At 40.0% G+C, this 18,606-nt stretch overlaps 1 protein-coding gene across 1 annotated transcript in view; it reads right to left on the bottom strand.

Annotated features, from left to right (window-relative positions):
• tusc3 (tumor suppressor candidate 3) overlaps window positions 1–10,236 on the bottom strand; it is an 83,523-nt gene extending 73,287 nt beyond the window's left edge. Inside the window, exon 1 of the mRNA XM_028605942.1 lies at window positions 10,078–10,236. Coding sequence (XP_028461743.1) covers window positions 10,078–10,182 — 105 coding nt within the window. The 5' untranslated portion in view covers window positions 10,183–10,236. The remainder of the gene's footprint in view (window positions 1–10,077) is intronic.
• Window positions 10,237–18,606: the final 8,370 nt, after the last annotated feature.

Here is an 18,606-nt window from a genome sequence, read left to right as displayed (position 1 = left end):
CATCGGCAGTATTGACTGCAAAATATGTTACAGAATATTTCGTTCTGTATGACCAGTGCAACATTTGAAAATATTACATTACATTTATATCTACATTGATGTCAAAACCTAGACTTTCAAACATCAAGATGTCATTTATTAATATGCATTTGTGTCTAAATGACATATAAACATATTTTCCTATTCTATTTTGCCTGGAAACGCTTCCAACACGCTCGCATCTCGCGTGAAAAATAGGCGTTGGTTCTATTTCTAGCAGGCACGCATCTCAGGCCGGCAGTGTGTAAGCTCTAACCTGTTAACATGGGAGCTGAAATATAAACAGACACGCACGCACGCTGGCTGACACGCTTCGCGACGCGTGCAGTGTGTAACCGCCTAACACATGGTTGGTTTTGGTCTTTTAATTGAACAATAATAAAATTCTTGAACACACCAGGGTGTTTAGAAAATGGTACCTGCTTGCAACACTGTGCGGCAAGTTGTTAATTTTTATACAAATATTCTCAACTTTATGGCTACTTATAAAAGGTAAAAATGTATTTTCTAAAATTGATACTTGGGCAAATAGTCAGCGGTAATGTTAATGCCTTTGTCATCAACGGCTTAAAACATAAAAAAACACCAGTATGATCCTTATGATCCTCTGTAGTGACACATTTTAGTGGCTAGAGCATTTTTCAAGTTTTGCAGTAGTTGATTTAAATAAACAGCAGGCTTCCACACTATCATAGCTCTAGACCCCAAAACACGAAAGCGTAGAGACATTGACAGGACTACAGTTGCCATTGTTGTGGTGTCAACAGACTTATTTTGTTATGCATCAGGTTTGTTTTCGTTTTTGGTGAGTGTCCCTTTAAATCACATTTTACACAACTAGCTAGCTAGTTTCTGGCCAGAAACACCTCCCTTCTTCTGGAAAACCGATGTCAGCTGGGGTAAATGGCTGTCCAACTGCGCCATGAAGGTTGTTTCAAGTGGGATTGTTGTTAAATGCACTTACCAAAAACAATATGAGCTCCCAAAAGAGTTAGGTTCTGTTCCACATCACACCAAGATCAGATATATCAAATATGAGAAAGACCTGCAATAGAAATAAAAATGAACAGGAATTAAAAAAGATAAATCGTAAGTTGGTTGAGGAAAAAAAAAAGTAATTGTCCAATAATTAAAAACTTGCCCATGTATCAAGTCAGATAACTGCAAACTAATTTGTGTCCAAGTCCACATTTTAATAGTACCTTATTATTACTATAAAAACAATATGCAAAAATGGCAGATTAAGTGGACAGACAGACATGTAATTCATTTTCATTTTATTTATAAATGTATTTATTTATTTACTCCTGGATTATTTTCTTGCAATTGTGTTATTTCTCTGATGAGCTATTATAAATTACTTTGGAGCATTTCAGAAATGACATCCTTTAGTAGATGCTACAAGCAGACAGACAGGACATGTCATGTACAGACAGGGGGAGAATGAAGTTTATGGAAATTGTGTGAATTAAGTAGAAAACAGGTTTGGTTCCAGTATTTTTCATGTTCCACTTCTATATTAAAATTATTAGTGTAAGCAACTTAATAAGTCTTAGTGTTTAGAGCAGAAACAAAGTTAAACAAAATTAACCTGCTAGCTAAACCAACATTCTTATCCCTGTTGTCTTCTGCCTAACATTTCAGAACCTTAACTGGACTATGGGCTGTGGTCGTGCTCTGCTAGACCTCTTGTGTCATCTGCAAATCTGTTGCTAGTTAGCTCCATACCTGCAAACTCAAAAGGTCTGAAAAAGGTGACACCACCACCACCATAAAGCATTTTAGCATTTACCCCTTTACCATTTACCCCTCCCAAAAAAATACTGTATAACTGTATGTAGTTAGTTATGAAGCATTTGCATGTCTCTACTTTGAAGGATATACTTTCAACCTCACCTTTACCTTTTAAGCGAGTCAGAAACAGTCCAAGACTAGCTGCTACCACGCAGTGAAGAGGAGCTTCTTTTTTCTTTTTTTTTTCTCCCCTTACCCGTATTCCGTGAAGACCTGCCTCTGATTGGCTAGTGTTCGTTGCCTTCGTTGTTTTGGTTGGTTAGGTTTAGATGTCACAGTCGGAGCCAATCAGAGGCAGAGTAGGGGCGGGTCTTCGCGTGTCAAAAAAATAGATACCTTCAAAGAAACGGTAAAGGGAAGGACCGGAGTATACATTAAATGTTAATATTAAACACACACAATATCAAGGTCTGCTTACACAAACCCACGACTTTTATTTATTGTTTCCTCAAGAGGCACAATGTGTTGATTATTTTCGGTTTTATAAAATCTGCTCTTAGCCTGAAATGGCTGTTGCTGTGTCTGCCACTCCGTGTTGTGTTTTGAATTAGGCTAACGGTATTTCAGGCATGCACCTACCTAGGGCTGCCATTATGTAGAAGCATAAATGATTGCTGTTTGGGCACATTAAGCAACTTTTACCAACATGATTTCACAGGTGTATTTTGTCTTTATGTTAACACACTGACAATATTAGAAAACATGCTTACAGCAAGTTAGGAATAAAGTAGTCTAGCTAGTCTACAAGCCCATACAGCAGGGAATGTGAAACTACCTACAATTAAACTGTCAATTAACATTAGTAAACCTGTTTATTCAATGTCCACAAACTAACAAATAAGTCTAACAAGACAAACACTGAAATCACCATGCATTTAACTTGAGAGCTATAAAGTTAGCTTAAAATGTTAAGATACATCTGTTACACTCAAGTTAACTTACTAGCTACACAACTATCGCTAGCTAGCTAAACTAGTCGCTCTAACGTTAGCAAATGTTAATTTATCAAAACACAAACTGATAGCATTGGCTAGTGTTAACAGAAACCTGTTCAAATAAAATTATAACACACCAATGATTATAAATTGCTTACTTACCGAAAATGCAGAGCTATGGATACAGCATTCAAGGAGCTACTAACGAGGGGATAACGTTCAATCCAGCCTTCAGAACAAAGTGGCGGCATGTGGCTGCACATGCGCAGACCACATAGTATGTGGAAATTCAATTTTACATATTTTTTTCTAATTACTTTTAATTGACTGAAATTAACTTGTTTTAAACAAGGGCAGTGCTTTTGAAAATTAATTAACAGAAATATGTAGGATTTAATAACACATTAAAATCTATGAAATAAACCAGACTAAAACATGTAACATTTACAAGGGGTCAGAATCAGTTTTTTCAGTGTAGTAGCACAGCAGTGCATACCTGTTGGTATTACAGTCTAGTCCACCTTAATTAAAAATGCAAACAGTTCAGTTTGCCAGGTGTATACAACATTTATAACATATTCATTAAAGTGCTGGTTAGTTAGTCAGCTTGACAGTCACATTTTACAGCAATAAAATTCATGTGAGATGAACAAACAGATGTTGACAAAGTTTTCCTTTGGGGACATAATAATGAAGTTGGAAAAAAGGTAATAAATTGCAATATATTGCAGAATATCGCAATATGTTTAAAATCGCAATAATATCGTATCGTGACCTAAGTATCGTGATAATATCGTATCGTGGTACCTCTGGTGATTCCCACCCCTACCCACAAGTATACTGGACTCCCGGTTTTTGGACCCCACGAATATAGTTAAACAAGCGGGCGTGCACACGCACGCACGCACGCGCATACACACACACACACACACACACACACACACACACACACACACACACACACACACACACACGGTGTGTCTTTATGAAAACGAGAGAAGACGGCTGGTGAAATTCACAAGTTCACAAAAGGTTGGTATCTTATGGGATTAGTTTTGTGACTTTAATTCCAAGCAAAACTTCTCAAGTATCAAACAAAAAAAACACTAACTCAAGCAAAAAAATTGTCACCTCAAAAGGTAAAACTTAAAACTTGCAAACAAAACATTTGTGTAGTTGTAAACTATTGGTCTTTTATTTGTTTGATATGATGTCCTTTTGTTTACAGTTCCTTCTGCTTCTTTCTCAATGATCAGTCTTTTGCTCTCTCCATCACGTTTGCAGTCATGTTCCCATCTTTCTCCTTTGCGCTCCCTGAGTTTTTGCTTGCGATTCTGACACAAATATCTTGCGTGGGCGGGTCTTAAAGGGGTGCGTCCCCATTGGCTAATGAGTGTTAAGGGAAAGTTCAGGGAAAGTTTGAGTGACAGCTCAGCCTCAGTGCAGGTAAATAAACGTTTACCGTTTACCTTTAGAGACTCAGAGTCTGGTCTGGAGGACACACAAGCCACTCCACAGCGGATTACTACAAGATTAATAAAGTGTAAGTATTGATCATATATATATTATCTGTGATCTACGTTGCAAGCATGGTTACTAGACATGTGTTGTTTCGTTGCGTTAAGTTACTAGCTAGCTAGCTAGTAAAGCTTTTTTAAGTTAGCATTTAACGTTAGCTATACTGCTAACGTTATCTAAAACTTGTAGCCACAGGCTACCTTACTGAGCTAATTTACCATGGGAATCATGTATTCTTTGTGAGGCCTTACTCAATGGAGCTGTATTAATTATCGTCTTCTCTCTGTAGAGACCTGCAGGACCCGAGCAGAGCTACGATGCTCATACGAAAATAAGTATTCCCCCCCCGCCCCCCCACACACATACACACACACAAATTGCTTTCTAATCTGGGTGAAAAACTGATCGATGTACCAAACACGCTTTTGAATGTTTCAGGCCAGCTTTAATTAACTTAACCTTTTAACCTTTAGCCCTAAACAGCCCACACAGTTTGGAGAAAAAGCTTGGAGCGCCCAGGGGAAGACAAAGGGCAGCGAGGGAGAGCAAAAGTTGGTAAGATGCTGCTTCACCTTTTTGTCCATTTCCAGCTAAATAAGATCTTCCTCCTCCGCCTCCTCCCCCCTTTTGCCATGGCCCCAGGCAGGCAACTGGGAAACATTTCTCACATTATAACCCTTCAATATCTCCTGTGGCTCATCGGATGTCTGTGTGTGTGTGTGTGTGTGTGTGTGTGTGTGTGTGTGTGTGTGTGTGTGTGTGTGTGTGTGTGTGTGTGTGTGTGTGTGTGTGTGTGTGTGTGTGTGTGTGTGTGCGCGCGCGCGCGCGCGTGGCTAGCTCCTGTCTGCTACTTAGTGCAGATTCACACAGGATGGACCAAATGCACGATATGCTTTTCTCCTGATTTGATTCCTTCATACATGGGTGCCGATAAGATTTGTATTGTGATTTTCATTTATTGTGATTCGATAGCATTGAGTATTGCAATTTATTTTCCTTTCCAAAAGGAAATGTCGGTCTGACATTTATTTCATTTGTAAAGAAGTACATAACATGTATTTTCAGCATTTTCTGCTTTCGGTCTGTTTTGCTTGAAACAGATTTGATGTTGTTGCCGTCGGCAATACCATATTTAAACAGAAAATATTTAGGTGAATCGTTGGTTAAAAAATGAAGACATATTGATTTTGGGGAAAAGAATCACATTTTAAAAATCGCCGCAAAAAAAAATCATGATATATGGGAATCAATTTCTTTCCGACCCCTAGTGGACACTATATTAAACTCAAAGGGTTAAAGATAGTGCAGACTGATCTCATAAAGTGGCGTATGTATGACATGCCAATTCATATGCCGTTTTTGCGCGTTATCAAAACGCATAATCGCCTTTTAGCGTGTTTATCAACGCCGTTCGGCCGCCATTGACCTACATTACGTGTACATTTTCGCTGTAGTGAGTAGTATGAAAGGACGCAAGTCTGCGGAAGGAGGATGGCAACGCCACGTGGTGTGTATGTTTACATCTGCTGTATACAGCGTAGACATACACGTGGATAGCTCAAAATGCGTACAGATAACACGCCATTTGGTTTTAGGAAAGTGGCGTGTATGTTTAGGCAAAGTCATGATGCCATGCTGGATAGTGGCAATGTCAATGGCAGAGAAGCAAACCAATAATAGCTGGACACCTTTTAGCTAGGTAAATGATTGAGAAATGCTCTCACTTATTAGATAATGCAATGTGTCCTTGAGACAGTCAGTGCCTAACAGCAGACCGGGGCTATAATGGGCAGCTCCCTGGTGTAATTCTGTGAATGTGAATCAAGGCCTTGCTGAAAATAAGCACTGATGTCAGCAGACTGTCCCTGGGTACAACATGTTAAAAATAGGAGATTATTCATTAGTAACTGTAAAATTGAAGTTTTAAACTCCTAATCGCAACTCGCAACTAGAGTAGGCTTTTTCCCTCAAAGCTTTGCTAGACAATTGTATTTAAAGTAGAATGCTGGACAAGTGAATGAGAGAATAGTATGTTCTTCAGTGGTGAAATATGAACACATACTGCACCAAGAAAATTTACTGTCCAAGGTTTGTAAAGTAAAGTCTCTATAGCTCACTTATTCAGTAGTACAAAAAAAAAAAATGATTACAGCTAAATATGTCCTTGCAGTATCAGAAAAGTCACCTCCCCTAAAGGTTAACTTTACAAGAAGTGGCATATGTGCGCTCATATTTGCACAGCTTCACTCCAACGGTAGTGACACATTCATTATACATACACCTCACAAGCAATTGTTATTAGTGATAAAAAAAAAAAAAACAGTGTTTACAGCGAACTGGAGGGCAAATATGTCAGTCTCAATTATTCATTCACTCTCTCTCATTCAAATGCCTTTTCAGTAGTTAATCTGTCCATTTATTCATTAGTTTATTCTTCCACTGTGTCAGCTCTTTCTTCACCCATTTGTGGACATGTTCAATTCTTTATTCATTTGTTCAAATATTTGCTCACTTGTCATGTATTTGTCCATGCATTTCATCATTTATTAATTCCGCAGTTTGTCCACTCAATCACTTTTCTATTCATATGCTAAGTCAGCTGCACGGAAGGTGCAGATGAGGTGGTGCAGCAGTAATATTACAACAACACCGTGACTTGGTTAAAAGTCCTTGGTCCATAACAAAATATTACAACAAACTGAAGGCCTTTTTAAAGTCGCCGTTCCTGACCTGCCGCGCGACAATGTGACCAGAGTTTTTTTTTTTTTTTTTTTTTTTTTTTTACCCTGGCGCGGATTCTTCTTCTTCTTCCCTACAAACTTATTTTATACAGGGTTTTTTTTCAGCGGCGCATGACAAAGCGGAAACAGGAAGCATGGACAACTTCTCTCTTGTAAACTTACTAGGTTAACATGAGTTATTTTATGGTGAATGAAAGGCTTGATCCGACGAAGCAGGTAATCAAATCGTAGTGCAGACATTCTGAAGTATTCAAAGTGCTTCTCTTCGTCTATCATCCTCATTTCTTTCACGAGGATATTGAACTCACCATATTTATGTCTGGCGTTATTCAAAGGACAAACATTCCACCTTCTTTTTCTTCGTTTCTTTGAAAGCAGGCTCAAAAGCAGCTGTTCTTCCTCATCCATTGACTCCAATATCATCTTAGCCACTGGTGACATTGACGTCAATGCTGCTGCCAGCTCTGCCATTCTTCTTCTTCTTCTTCTTCTTCTTCTTCTTCTTCTTCTTCTTCTTCTTCTTCTTCTTCTTCTTCTTCTTCGTAGAAATAGCGAAGTTGTTAGCTTTTCCTCAGTTGCGACACGTCTGTTCAGGAGAAGACTGCAACTAGACCACGACGCACGAGGATATATAGTTACGGCGCTCCCATGACGTGACACTTTTGCGCGAAAGGTCGGGAATGACAAGTATAATGAACGCTTAAGGCTGCCCACTAAATGTCTTTCACTAAATCATTGTTAAACAGGATAACAGCATGGTGGGCTACGAAGATTAATAAATGTAGTATTGTCTCATAAATGATCTAACTGCAAACCTTACTTTAGGATAGGGTGATGGTTCTTCACTCTATCTTGCTAGCAAGTTCGGCTTAACTACTCCTAAACCAGACCGGATACTGGCACAGCTTCATGCACTGCCATCATGTCACCTCATATACAATTATGATTGATGTCAATATTGCAACGATATTGTAGGATTGACAATTGGTGTTTTAACAAAATATTATTTACACAATGAGATTTTTGATAATCATCAGAAATCTTGATTTAATGACGAAGTGTGTAAAGGCAAATAAAACTGCTAGAACAGTCTGCTAAACTCAGAAAACTACATCACTTTACTCTAATGCAGCCTTCAAAACCAGGAAAAGACAACACTTAATATATTAAGATTTGTGCCACAGAACACACCAAAAAGACGAGACGAGACGTAATACATCTCTATAACAGCAGGCGGCGCTAATCTGTAATGTTGCCCAAGAAATGAAAACCGGCAGCTGATTGGACGAATGCGTCACATGGGTTTGTTTTCTCTGGATATTCAAAGCCAGACTGTCATGGCGGCCGTTCAGAATACGATCTCATATTGTACTAAAATAGTTCACTGAAACATGTTTCTGAAAACATTTTAAGCGAGAAATAGGCCATGCAGTTGCTGAATCTGTCTTCATTTCAGCTCAACAAAGGTCAGTTTAAAAGATTTTCGTCAGATTTTGAGAGCCTCTAGTCACCTCATTCCGCTCACCATTTCCGGGTGAGTCCAGACTGCCCTGCCGCTGACTGAACATGTCAGGTCGGCCAAAATGAACGCCGACAGCCCCCCAGACTGACGACGGCGCCAAACAGACTCGGGTCACTGACCTCGCAAGACTGTCCAACGGCCGATAATCTCCTTGGTGTGTCAGCACCTTTACACGGCATCTGGACAGGCTCGGAAACCAGTAGGTGGAAAAACACGAAGGCACGTAATACCGGCATGAGACGAGAGGACATGACATGGGAGGCTCCAGGCTGCAGCCATACACTCTCCAAGTTTTCCCAAACTTGCAAACTTAAAGAGGGTCGCAACCACTCGCCATACTCGTCCTTTGGTGCTGCTATCTCTGACTCACTCACTGGACCGTTGACCTGACAAAAAACTGCATGTAGGCGGAGGAGCTCGGCTAGCTTCAGAGCTAAGGTGGGGCTACAGATTAGGTGCCCCTAGAACACGCATATCTAACAGTAGTTCCGCATTACATTAGTTCCGCATTACATTAATTAATTTGCACGCAAGTTTTGTTTATTTATTTTATTTAGTGACGCGTCGACGCAAATTATTTGTGACGAATCGACGACAAATCGTCCCAGCCTTAATGAAAACATAAATAAATCCCATCACCAATATAGTATGTATTCACCATTACTATTATTAGATTGCAAGTTAATCATATAACCAACAATATATTTAAAAGTAATGTCTGTCGATTCAACAATATGCAGGTGAACAGACGCCTTTTGAGCCCAGTGACCAATGTCAGATCGAGCAAAAAAGCTACAAGCGCTTCCGTTTCACTGCCCTTTCAGTTAAACCACACCAACATACCCACCCCTGAAGGAAAGCAGCACATATGTATCTCACACCAAAATTAGTTACATGGTGTTCCGGTGCACTACAAAAACCTAATTCAGCTAGTATGCAGCAATCTATTGTTGTTATTGTGAGATTGTAGGCAGCATCGTCAAACGTCACTATTAAGCTACCGAGAAGTAAAACACAGCAGTTCCTGCACTTACGAATTTCAAAATAAAACCCTTATTGGCGAAAGCGAAATAATGCTTTTAAGTAACGTTAGTGAAGCTAAAATATTATAAAAGTGTCAATGGAAACACGTGGGATGTTTTATTAGTTTTCCCAGACCAAATTGACGTCTTACAGAATACTATATAGACTGACGTTTACGTTACACATTAACGTTAGCTAACGTTAGCTACATTAGCTTACAATGCCTAACCATATACGCTTGTCACATTATGCAGAAAAGTAACACAGCTTAACCAAACAGGAAAGAGACCATCACGTAACGTAACAAGACAACTAATAAGCAGTGTCTCTTTCAGTTGTTACATCGTACAAGAGAAACGTTAGCTAGCTAGCTAGCTAGCTAGATAACCAGAACGTCGCTCCGACAAACTTCTTGTCTATCCTGACTAGCTAACGTTTATGCTCATTACATTAAACAGCAAAGCTATATTCGCTAAATATTTAATTTAAGCGGATTAAGCTTTACCTCTTTCTTCTTTTGTCCTCCCCCCGGCGGCAGACATAGCAGCAAGAGGAAGAAAACAGACAAGACCGGCAGGTGAACGAAGAATTTAGTCCAAACAGACGCCATGACGGAAGGATGCTCTGACTGCGAGACACGTCTACGACAATGGATGTTCTGTCGACCAATCAACGGAAAGAGAGTTGAAGCGCGGAAGCCTCTGGGTTTTGTAGTTTTTTAGGCTGACTAAATTTACTCACAGACTACTTTACATTTACAACTAGAGGTCATACTTTTAATTTCAACTTTGTGGGAGGAATCTATAAGGAACTCAACTATAGTAAAAGACTCAACATGACATCTTGAACTGAACAGTGTATTGAGAAAAGGGCAAGCTAGGTGTAGGCCATATTCTGAATTATGCAGTAGCATAATGATGAAAAAACAAACCAAATAAGAAAAGGCAATGGACGTGTGTAAAAAAGCCCTTTGTCACTGATGACAGTTACTTAAACTGATTTTAATGTATGGATAAAAAACTGGATAAAATTAGGCACTGCCTCCACAGTTGTTGGTTTGGCTTTATTGTAATACATTTTTACTTTATGAATTTATACTTTTGTGTGTGTGTGTGTGTGTGTGTGTGTGTGTGTGTGTGTGTGTGTGTGTGTGTGTGTGTGTGTGTGTGTGTGCGTGCGCGTGTGAGAAGCACTTTGTAACTGAGTGTTTTAAAAAGTGCTATACAAATAAAGCTTTACTTACTGCATTAAAAATGCGGACATAATTTAAATTCACAACATTAGGTTGACTGATGATGTCTATTAACTAAGCTTTCATGGCCAATCTGGAATCTTGCTCCTTATGACCTCATAAGGAGCAAGATTCCAGATCGGTCCATCTGAGCTTTCATTTTCTCAAAGGCAGAGCAGGATACCCAGGGCTCGGTTTACACCTATCGCCATTTCTAGCCACTGGGGGACCATAGGCAGGCTGGGGGAACGCATATTAATGTTAAAAAACCTCATAAAGAGAAATCTTCATGCCATGGGACCTTTAATCTACATACTACCATTTTTTTTATGTATGTTATTTTGTTATTAGTCCATTTGGAATGTGTTTTACTCTCAGAAAACTTGAAATCAGTAAGATGGCGGAGTGGAAATTTCCCCCTGACTAAATTACTGGTCTACAGTTTGGCCTGCTATTTCTCAAAAGTGTGACGTCTGAACCAAGGACTGCAGAATTTATCTCTTTGTTTCTCCCTCATTTGTGAGTGGTGATATTGTCGCAGACACTTCATAGAGTTAATTGAGGGGTACAAATGATTTATGTGAAATCATTGGGGGTGACATGTCTCCCTGTCTCCCAGTGAAATTATACCTCAGCACTTTGTGACTAACATAATGCGGTACATTAGCCTGGCGATAAACATTACTATTGCCTGTGTAAAACTTTTCATAGTCAGAACAGAGGTGACTATTTCTTTTTTTTATACTGTAATTGATAGGCTATATGTATGCAGATGCTGTACACCTTATGCAGTCTAATGCAACAACACAAGAAACTGCAGCTTAATTATCTTAACAGTCTCTCAGCAAAAATTACTAAATTCTATTTTAACGAAGATATACACTTACATATTTAGGCCTATATACTGTATATACATATACAGGCTTATACATATATATATATTTATATATATATATATATATATATATATATATATATATATATATATATATATATATATATATATATATATATATATATATATATATATAAAAAGAATATTGTACTGTATTTCATTACATTGGGCATGGGTCTTTGTTGTAAGTAAGTAAGTAAGTAAGTAAAGCTTTATAGCACTTTTTAAAACACAGTTACAAAGTGCTTTACACACACACACACATACACACACACACACACTAAAGTATAAATGCATAAAGTAAAAATGTATTACAAGAAAAACACAGCACAATATGAGACAGACAAACCAAACCAACACACACAAACACACACATGCACGCACGCATGCACACACACACACACACACACACACACACACACACACACACACACACACACACACACACACACACACACACACACACACACACCTCTGAAATGAAACTGATGTTGGAATATTAAAGCCAATGCACCGTGAAACAATCAGAATGTGTTGCAGTCTTGTTAAACCACAGTTCATTCGCTCTATAGCAACTCAATCATGAAAGCATCCCCAGACTTGTTGGGCTTGGTTGCAAAATTTGTCAAAGGATTCTCTTGGAATTGTCTTGCATGGTTATGTAGAACTGAAATTTGATAAACGTTATGTTTCCAGGACGGCTGTTTAAGCGTTTTTCTGAATTAACTGATGCAGTATTTGCAACAATATTTCCCCAAACCCAAAGATATTCAGTTTACTATCATAAAGGACTAAGAAAATCTGGGAATATTCACATTCATGAACCAATGGCCAGTGAATCTATGACAGTTAATCAATCTTTGCAATTATTGCAGATGCATTTTCTGTACATCCACAAATCGCATAATCTAATTATTCAAAACTACAACTGCTCAAACAATTCTGCTGTCATGGAGAGATAACAATAGGGAGACGTTCACAAAGTTTTTATTCGCCCAAATGGAGATGTCAAGAGCTAACGCAATTAAATTCAGACTAAAATAAACGTGTTCAGTATTATTCATCAGACCAGCCCTGATCAAATACATGTGGCTCATTTGTATTAAGATGTAATGCTATTTTATGTTAAAAGGAATAGTTCGGATATTTTGACTTATCCACAGCCAGTATATTACATATTATGTACCTTGCTTAACTTCTGATGTTTGTATGCCTGCTTGTCCAAACTTAAGGGGGTGCTGGACGCAATTGGGAATACAGTGACTATTGATAAGTATCCCCAAACTATTCATAAGTGCTGTAGGTGGGGAGACCTACGATCATGACAGTGTTACCAATACACTGACTGTCCTTGCTCCATGAATGAAATAGGAATAAAATAAAATATTCTTTAGTTGTCTGTGGAAACCAGGAACTCCCTCAATGTTCCCTCATCTTTCTTCAATAGCAAGAACTTACAGTCTCCATTTTCACATGCATACCCTACGTTATCTCAGATTAGCTAGCTAATGCTAACCAGTAACTTGCAAGTTGCTGTCAAACTTTGTACTGCATGGCAACACAAAAAGATGACCCTCCCATAAGCGTTTGCTCTCTCTGCAGCTAGCAAAGCAAACAGCTGCACTTTGCATTTAAGCAGAAGAATAAAGCTCCTATCTGATCACAGCCTAGAAGGGTGTTGTAAGAGGGAGAGAGCAGAGGGATAGAGAGAGAGAGAGAGAGAGAGAGAGAGAGAGAGAGAGAGAGAGAGAGAGAGAGAGAGAGAGAGACAGAGAAGCCTGTTAAAGCCAGTGCCTGCCACTGCTGTCAATGGTTCTTTAGGTAAAATGGGCAGGTAAAATTACACACTACGTAGTCGGGATACGGAGACTTTAGTATACCATATAGGTATATACGTCATTAAGAAATAAGGAGAAATACGTAGAGAATGAAGAGCAATTGTGAAATGTAAAAACCACATGTGCCTATGTGAAACATATCCCATGAGAAATTGTGTTTCACATGTGATAAATGCATGTGCATTTTCATTAAGGGAAATGCCATTAAGTATAGTGTTTATAGCTATCTTTGTTTTTGATGAACATTCGTGGCAATAAAGTCGTAAGTGGGAAGGATTTGCATTTGAAGCATTTGTGGGCAAGCAGCAGATATATAAAGCCAAGTAAATGAGAGACAGTATGGAAGGAGAGAAAAACGGTTTATGGTGATTTAAAATGCAGAGAAAAGGCAAGGGGGAGGATTGGAGGCAGAGGGAGAGAATGAGAGAGAGAGAGAGAGCCAGAGAGAGAGAAGGAGGGGATAGATGGGTGATGTCATATCCAGCTGGCTCAGAACTGGGTGCCCGTATCTGATGTCAGCTGCTCCCTTATAAAAAATAACGAGTCCTCGGAAAAATGATTAATTGCCCGACAGCACAAAGTTTATAGAAAAGAAAGAGAGAAGGTGGTGGGGTTCCCTGAGCAGAAAATAGCCAAAGAGTGCGATTGAGAGAGAGGTTGAGAGAGTGCAACATCAAAAGGGAAACAGCGAGAGAAAAAGAGAGATGTTGGGGTACAGAGGGATTGGAGGAAAAGCAGCAACAGAGAGACAGCGGAGAGAGATGAAGAGGGGAAGTGAAAGAGAGAGAGAGAGAGAGAGCGAGAGAAGAAAGAAACGCAGAAAAGGAGAGTCAGACAAATAGAGAGGGAGTAGCAGAGAGAATGAGTGAGGCATTCATTAATATGATGTTCGCTATCTCTGACCAACTCCCTCAACAAATGTTCCTCTGTGTTCTCTAGTGTGCTATTCAATAGACCTAGCTGTGTGTGTAGTGTGTGTGTGTGTGTAGTGTGTGTGTGTGTGAGTGCATGTGTGTGTGCATGTGCATGTGCAAGAGTTTGTGTGTGTTCATAAAGTATCTCTTTACAGCACAAATGTGTGAATGCATGCATGTACTGTGACCACTCTCATGGCAAATCCTTCAAATTGAACACATACTTAGTGCACTTAAAGTCTACAGAACATCACAGTCATGCAAAGTGGAAAGAGGCTTGAAATTGAAGCAGAAATCTTCAGCCACGGATGCCATCTTGGAGATTGTGCATCACCAACATAATGGTCAACTAAAAATCTACTGTAAATTTGGCTCCAAATTCAGATTTTGTCTAATTCACAGACACACATCCATTAGTTTTGGGATATTCCATTGTCCATTAACTTTACATTAAGCCTATACATCTTAGAAACCTGGATCCATAAAAATGTTCATAAAAATTATATTATTTGAATTATTTATCCGCTGGTATACACTGATTTTGGACATAAAAAATAACTTGTGATGCAACTAAAATCACAGTGTTTGAGCTTTGCCGACTTACATGCTATTGAAAAAATACAAAATGGACAATAAATCACATATTCTGTCTTATAAAATAGTGTGGTATTCAAGGACGATGACAATATGCTCTCCAGCATTTCACTTGTGTCCAAAGTTATTCAACTTATTGTTCTGAATTCTGGGAGATTTTATTATAAACCGCAGGGTTTTTACCACAGACCTTCAAGAGAACAATCTGCCACAAACTAAGATAATAATAGATTGTGTTTCAGAACTTGTCACTAACAGAGACCCTGTTCTCCCCTCTCCTCCTTTTCTCCTTTGGTCACCTAAACGTGCCTCATTTCCTCTGCCCTCCTCTTCTCTTTTGGTCACGACACCTCCTCTCCTCCTTCCCTCTCCTCCCCTCTTTCTTTTACTTCTCTTCTCTCCTCTCCACTGCTCTCTTCTCCTCCTTTTGTCACCACGCCTCCTCTCATCCTCTCCTATCCACTCTTCACTCTTCTTTTTGCCTTCTCTCCACTGCCTTTTTCTCTGTCATTTGTCACCTCTCCTTTCCTCATCCTTTTTTTTGCCCCACACCCCCTCTCCTCCTATCCTATCCTTGCCTCTCCTCTCCTTTCCACTGTTCTGCTCTTCTCCTTATTCAGAAAGTCGGTGACAGATACAAGTAATAGTAAAAAGCCCTGGTGGTCGGCAGGCGGCGACACCTTATTATGCAGGAGAAGGATGCAGACAATTTGCACCAAACGAAAGAAAGAAAGAAAGAAAGAAAGAAAGAAAGAAAGAAAGAAAGAAAATATGATCTATGTTCCTGTGATATTCATATTCATATAGAGGCATAGCCTACTGTATCACACACACACACACACACACACACACACACACACACAAACAGAGGCAACAGCCTCAGACTTTCTGCAACAGCCTTCCAACAGCCTCTGCATTTAAATCTCTTTCATGTCTTTAGTGGCAAAGCAGCATTTTCGATTCATCTGCTTGATTAGAACGAGCCTTAACCTCTCCCTCCTTCTCCCACTTTCTCTACCACACACGCGCACACACGCGCGCACTTGCATATAATCACGCACGCACACACACACACACACACACACACACACACACACACACACACACACACACACACACACACACACACACACATATATACACACACACACGCCGGTGCGTCAGTCATTGGAATAATATACAGCATAAACCTTCCTTCCAGCTCCCCTCATCTGCTCTCTTCTGCATTTCTCCCACCAGGTATCTCTCCTCCTCTTTTCCCTCTCTCTCTCTCTGACCCCTCTCTCTCTCTTTCCCTTTTCTTTCGGGGAGACTTGATATCTCTGGCGGTTTGCCGCATGGAAGTCGCCCAGGCAAGGCAGAATATCTTCTGTCTGATCTGGACTCTCTCTTCAGTTGCCGACCACTGCACGAGCAGACACAACATCACACTCACATGTAGTGGGATTCAACGGGATATAACGGCATTTATCCGCTGACCGACTGACAGGAGAGTCTAAATCCCGGCTTCATTCCTGCAGTGGGTGAATATTTCTTACTCAGATGTAACAACAAAAAAAGACCTACCGGATCGTCAAGTGCGCAAAAGCCGCATCTTGAAACATTACACAGCTATTCTATTATATTTCTATATTGTTTTCTATTCCCTCGATCCCCTGCTCGGACAAACCGGGAACCGCAGGTGGGGGGGTGGGGGGACTTCCACGGCATGGAGTCCTGATTTTACCAAGCGACCCACCGGGAGGAATGAAATTGAGAAAACCCGTCGCCGTGGTGGAATATTAACAACCTAATCCTAACAACAATAACAAATGGGATGTTGCAGCAGAGTTTGGGACTCTAGAGAACATTCCAACTTTATTCGTCTCCGTTTTTAGTCTCATTCCCTCTCATATTCTTCGCCTGTGGGACTTCTATTTTTGTGCCTGATTTTGCAGTAATTCACCCCTCTATCATGGACCGGTCGACGTCTTTGGATATAGAGGCGCTCAAGGTAAGACGCTCGCAGCCGGGCGGCGCGCACTTGTTCCAGGGAGAGTCGCGATCCTCTGCTGGGTTGGGTGACTGGGTGGCCTGTAAGGTGACGGGGTATGGTGGTTGCCTGGTCGGATGACTGTTATCAATGGGTGGCAGGTTGGATTAATCCGCAGAAGAGTAACTGATGGTGAAGGGTAACACTGCTGTGCTGGGTGAGTGACTGGGTGGCTGGATGGGTGACCGGGTGCCAGTTTGGGCTAGTTGGGTGACCCAATGGCTTTAGGATGTTGGGAGGACAGCTAGATGCTAGAGGTCTCGAGGTTAAATAAACGTATGGGGTTTGCCACTGTCGGAGTACCCAGCTCTGGGTTGTTGCAACACTATCCAAGATCATCTCTCCCTCCCGCTTTGTCTCCGTTTGTATCACACTCATGCACAAATCCATACTCTTTCTATCATGCTAGTTAGGGAATAAAGAGAGTGGGACTGTGTGTGTCAGTATTCGGAGCGTGGGGTGAATTTCAATATGCTTGCACAGAGAGTTGTTGCAGAGAGCTGCTGTGGGCGTCGGTGGGACGCTCGATAGACGGGACGGATTTTTGTCCAGAGGGTCTGGGTAAAAATAATAAGAGAAGAGCAGAGAGTGAAGGATAAGATGAAGATGCTATTTATTCTCTCTTCATTCTGTCAATTTGTTTTCAAATTTTAATTTACTAGTTCAATGTAATGTGTATTACCTGTTCAATTAGTCTGTTCAATATTCCTAACTCAAGACAAAACTAAATATTTGACCTATGTGTGTGTGTGTGTGTGTGTGTGTGTGTGTGTGTGTGTGTGTGTGTGTGTGTGTGTGTGTGGACGATGGGGGATCTGAGTTGCTGTTAATACAGCTCTTTTCTCTCTCTAGGGATAGAGTTTTGCCCCCACTTCCTATCCCACCATTGTATGGATGTCATATCAAAGTGAAGATGAGTAAATTGAGCATATTGAGAGAATGCCCGTTTAAATAATGTAGGTAGGCCAAATGATGTTCAGGTAAATATATGTGTGTATGGTGTGTGTGCATGTAATGGGTTACAAACATTGTAAAATCCATGTGGATTCAGCACCTCTTCCCTCTGTAACAATAGTTTGGAAATTTGTGCTAATCAGTCATTCCCTCAGCATTCAACCATCACTCAAATTGTATACGTAAATGCAATCTATAGCAGCTAATTGGACATTTTGGTGTTTATGGATGGTTGTATTTGTGTTGCGTGCACATGTATACTGTCACATCCCAAACCTGGATGGTGTTAACATTTGAGTACAATGATGAAAACGTTTTCCAATAGCAAAACTATGGGTCACTACAGGAATACAGCTAAAAATAAGGAACTTCTTGTAGAAATATTTGAGTGATACTGCAATAAACCAAAACGTTCAGGCAGGTCTCTATCACTATAGACATTAAATGCCACATGCTTACTTTAAGAATGTCACACTATCATCAGGAATGTAATATAGACAGGAAATGTCCATTTTCGATGTGCCACTGCTGTTACTGATAACCAGTGATTGGATAAATCAGCAAATCGATGAGATT

Source organism: Perca flavescens, chromosome 2, assembly GCF_004354835.1.
Source record: "Perca flavescens isolate YP-PL-M2 chromosome 2, PFLA_1.0, whole genome shotgun sequence".
NCBI lineage: Eukaryota > Metazoa > Chordata > Actinopteri > Perciformes > Percidae > Perca > Perca flavescens.
Note: the sequence above shows the minus strand (reverse complement) of the source record. Positions and strands in the feature narration are given on the sequence as shown.